We start from the raw sequence: 3583 nt of genomic DNA on the forward strand, positions 1-3583 counted from the left end.
CCCCCCCCCACACACACACTCTCTTTTTCTCTCAGTTTCTCTCCAAACAGTAGAAACATATCCCAATGATATCTTTCTTTGCTTATGAGAGAAATAAAGAAAGAGAATAGCAAAAAAAAAGTTCACGTGTATGTGTGTGTCTATGTGTGTTCGTTCGAAAAAAATATTCGCCCTTAAGAGTTTGTTTTTTTTTCTTCTCCCTTTTTCGTCAATTTTTCATACACCTTTCACATTATCCACGATAGACACAAAATTGGTGGTAATGGGGGGGGGGGAGAAGTGTCCAGTCTCTGAATTTCGAAAGTATAAGAGGAAGAAAGAAGGTCAAGGAAAATTTGAAATTTATTGAATATTCCCTTATTATCATTGAACTCATAAAACTTTCCTTCCTTCTTCTTTCTTTTTTTTAATTGATCATAAAAAAAAACAAAGAAAAGAAAAAAATCCAGCGAAGAGAAAGTGAAAGAGTAAGTGAGTAAGTAGAGCTAGGAAGAATAAAAAGAGTTCTTTTAACTATTTCTCGAGGTCACGTTCACGGGCACGGGTTCACGAGCACGAGTCCCATGGTGGGTTCTTTTATCGATCGAGTAATAAAATATAGACGCGTTCACATCGGATAGGATTTTAAAAAAAAAAGGAAAAGCCTCTTCTTCCTTCCTTTTCTCTTTTTTTTTTCTTCTTTTTTTTTCTTTTTTATTATTCCCTTTTATTATTTCATTTCTTTTTTTTTATTCATTTCAAGTGTTCACATTACTTTAAGTACACTTTTTACGATGTATTACTCTTACACCATTTATCAGAGATCCATAGTGAAATTGTTTAAATTTCAATCTCTATTTTAATAATGATCCTCCTTGAATATTTTAAATATTTGATTTAAATCATTGATCACAATATTATTTGATCTTGTGCTATTCACAAGATACAACAAATTATTTCGTAAATAATAAATTTCTTACAGAAAAACTTTTCCAACGATATTGACTTTTTACAATTTCGTTTGAGAAAATCCACAAACGATAGAAATATTTGCAAAAAAAACAAATTAATATTGAGATACATATTTTAGAATGGATTTAAAATAGTAATATTGTTTAAATGAACAGTTTTCTATATATATGTCATTAAAACTCGTTAGAAAATAATTGTTAGAATAGTTTATGAAAACGAATAAAAAATATATTAATATCCGACGTTTCTTTTCTATGTTTTTAGATGGAGGACGAAGGTAATCATGGGAACGACGATACCAGATGCTTCATCCTATCTACTTTGGCAGCATTACAGTGGTCCAGAGTTTCGTGTGTCCTTTGTCGTGCAGCTATGCTCGTATTTGATCGGTATCCTTTGGTAGATGGCACATTTTTCTTATCACCGCGACAACATTCACCAGCTTGTGCCGAGGTAACGTATTAACGATACTAATTTTAATTATTTCAAAAAATCCCACATCCCTATTACGACGTTTCATCAAATAATTACAAGGAATTACAACAAAATTTGTAACCTAATAAATAATTTCTATTCTTTTATACAAAACATTAATGATTATTTTTTACAAAACACATATAAATTATTTTATTATAAAAAAAAAAACAAAAAGATAATTGGAAGGATTTATGTGGGTGTTTGGTTGCAGGTAAAGGTCGAAGGTCGTACCCAATTTTTGTCAGCAGTTTGTATGAGTTGCCTCGAAGGTAGCGGCAATGCACCCGTTCGTTGTCGTTGCTGCACCCAACCATGGGATGGTTCCAGTTTGGTTCTTGGCACTATGTATAGCTATGATATATTTGCAGCCATGCCCTGCTGCACGGAACGTCTCAAGGTACGTATTTTTTTCTTTTTTCTTTTTTTGTTATATTATTTCTTAATTTGTTTTTGATTTTCTACACTTTCAATTATAAAAATATATTTACTAAATGACGGGTATTTGATTGCCAAAACGAAAGGGTTAAATCAGATAATTCCATTAAATTCCATTGGATAATTCTAATTGAAAATTTGATTAGACTTCGAACAAGAATAACTTCACCCATATCTGTGGTCTGGGATAACGATAAGGGGTGGTAGGTGGGACTCACGGAAAAAAAGAATATAATAAGGACAAGAAAAATAATGTTAAATAAATATGATTGTTATCAATTATTCGTGTAACTTTTGTCTGTTATAGTGCAACAGCTGCCAGAAGCCTCTGATCTATCCTCACCAACGACTAAACTTTTACTCGGACTACAGCCGTGTGTTCGCCTGCCCTCACTGTAGAACCGTTGACGCCCACTTTGTGAAACCTTTATCGGTCTGCTTTACCCGCGAGCAATTTCAGCTTTATAGTCAGTGGCCGTAACCATTAGGGAAGTTAGCAAACCGGCGTCTAAACACCAATACGACGCCGTCCTCCGACCCGAGCCCACTTTTCTTCGACCCGTTGATCTCCTTGCTTCGGGCGACCTTGCTCTAGATATTATATTATTATGACGACATATTATGACGACGTAGACGACGACATAGACGACGACATAGACGACAACGATGACATAAATGACCTATTATTCTTTCTTCTCTCTTAAATAAACCAACAACCAACCCCCCTTGCCGTGTATATTGTATCCCATTTTTATTTCGACGAAATCCGTGCTGCTACTGCTGTTGCCCCCCATAACCCATCCCCCATTCCCAACTCCAAGCACCTGACTTAAATACGTTTTTTTGTTTGACCTGCATTTTATTTCCAACGCGAGCATGACTCGTTTGTTTGGTATCAAATTGTTTTCACGAGAGTCCAAGTTTTTCGTCAAAGTAATTACGGCAAGGGGTTGGTTAAATCGTCTTCGAAACAACAACAACAACAACGATATTAACAACAACTATTTCCACGAATTTATTAATAGATCAGAAATCATCCCCTTTCTTTGTATTAACGTAATAACAAATTACAACGACAATATCCTCTTGTAATAGAGGTGCAAAAATAAAGGAAAAGAATTCGTACGAATTCTTATTATTGTTTTTTTTTGTTCACTTTTTAAAATTGTTCTTTTAACCCTTTGAGTGATGAATGTTCGGTTCTTTAGCCCCCGAGAGTGTTTAGGAATAGAATATTTTTTTCTTTGTGTTCCATTATGCGCAAGACTTAATTATTATTTTGGTGTGAGAAAATAATCGAAATAATTATCAACGCGGAAGAAACACTTATATGATATTATTTGTTGATTCATTCACGATGATTATTTTGATCGAACGCATGCGTGGTATATACGTTTATAACACTCAAAGGATTTAATTTTGTTTTCTTTTCTTATAACAAGAAAGCAATGGGGAAAGGGGGTAATTTTCTATCCATGATATGTTTTTGTTTTGTTTTTATATCGAATTGAGAGAGAACAAAAATTATCACATTTGTCTTTTTCGAAGTGTGATAATTACCATCAATTATTCGGACAATCAATTTTTTTGTTCTGTCCTTTATTATAATCTATATATATATATATATATGTATATATTATGTGTTATGTGTGCACGTATACATAAAAAAACATACACATACATATATACGTACTACATATATCTAAGTAATAAAATAATA

General features: G+C 33.2%; 1 protein-coding gene across 2 annotated transcripts in view; it reads left to right on the top strand.

Moving 5' to 3' along the window:
- Positions 1 to 3015, top strand: part of LOC106784304 (headcase protein-like) — a 142868-nt gene extending 139853 nt beyond the window's left edge. For both annotated transcript variants that reach the window (XM_014743688.1, XM_014743690.1), the window contains exons 3-5: positions 1216 to 1404; positions 1640 to 1825; positions 2171 to 3015. In XM_014743688.1, coding sequence (XP_014599174.1) covers positions 1216 to 1404; positions 1640 to 1825; positions 2171 to 2344 — 549 coding nt within the window. In that variant the 3' untranslated portion in view covers positions 2345 to 3015. The remainder of the gene's footprint in view (positions 1 to 1215; positions 1405 to 1639; positions 1826 to 2170) is intronic.
- The last annotated feature ends 568 nt before the right edge of the window (positions 3016 to 3583 follow it).

This window comes from Polistes canadensis, unplaced genomic scaffold (assembly GCF_001313835.1).
Source record: "Polistes canadensis isolate GaletaPanama2010 unplaced genomic scaffold, ASM131383v1 scaffold_33, whole genome shotgun sequence".
NCBI lineage: Eukaryota > Metazoa > Arthropoda > Insecta > Hymenoptera > Vespidae > Polistes > Polistes canadensis.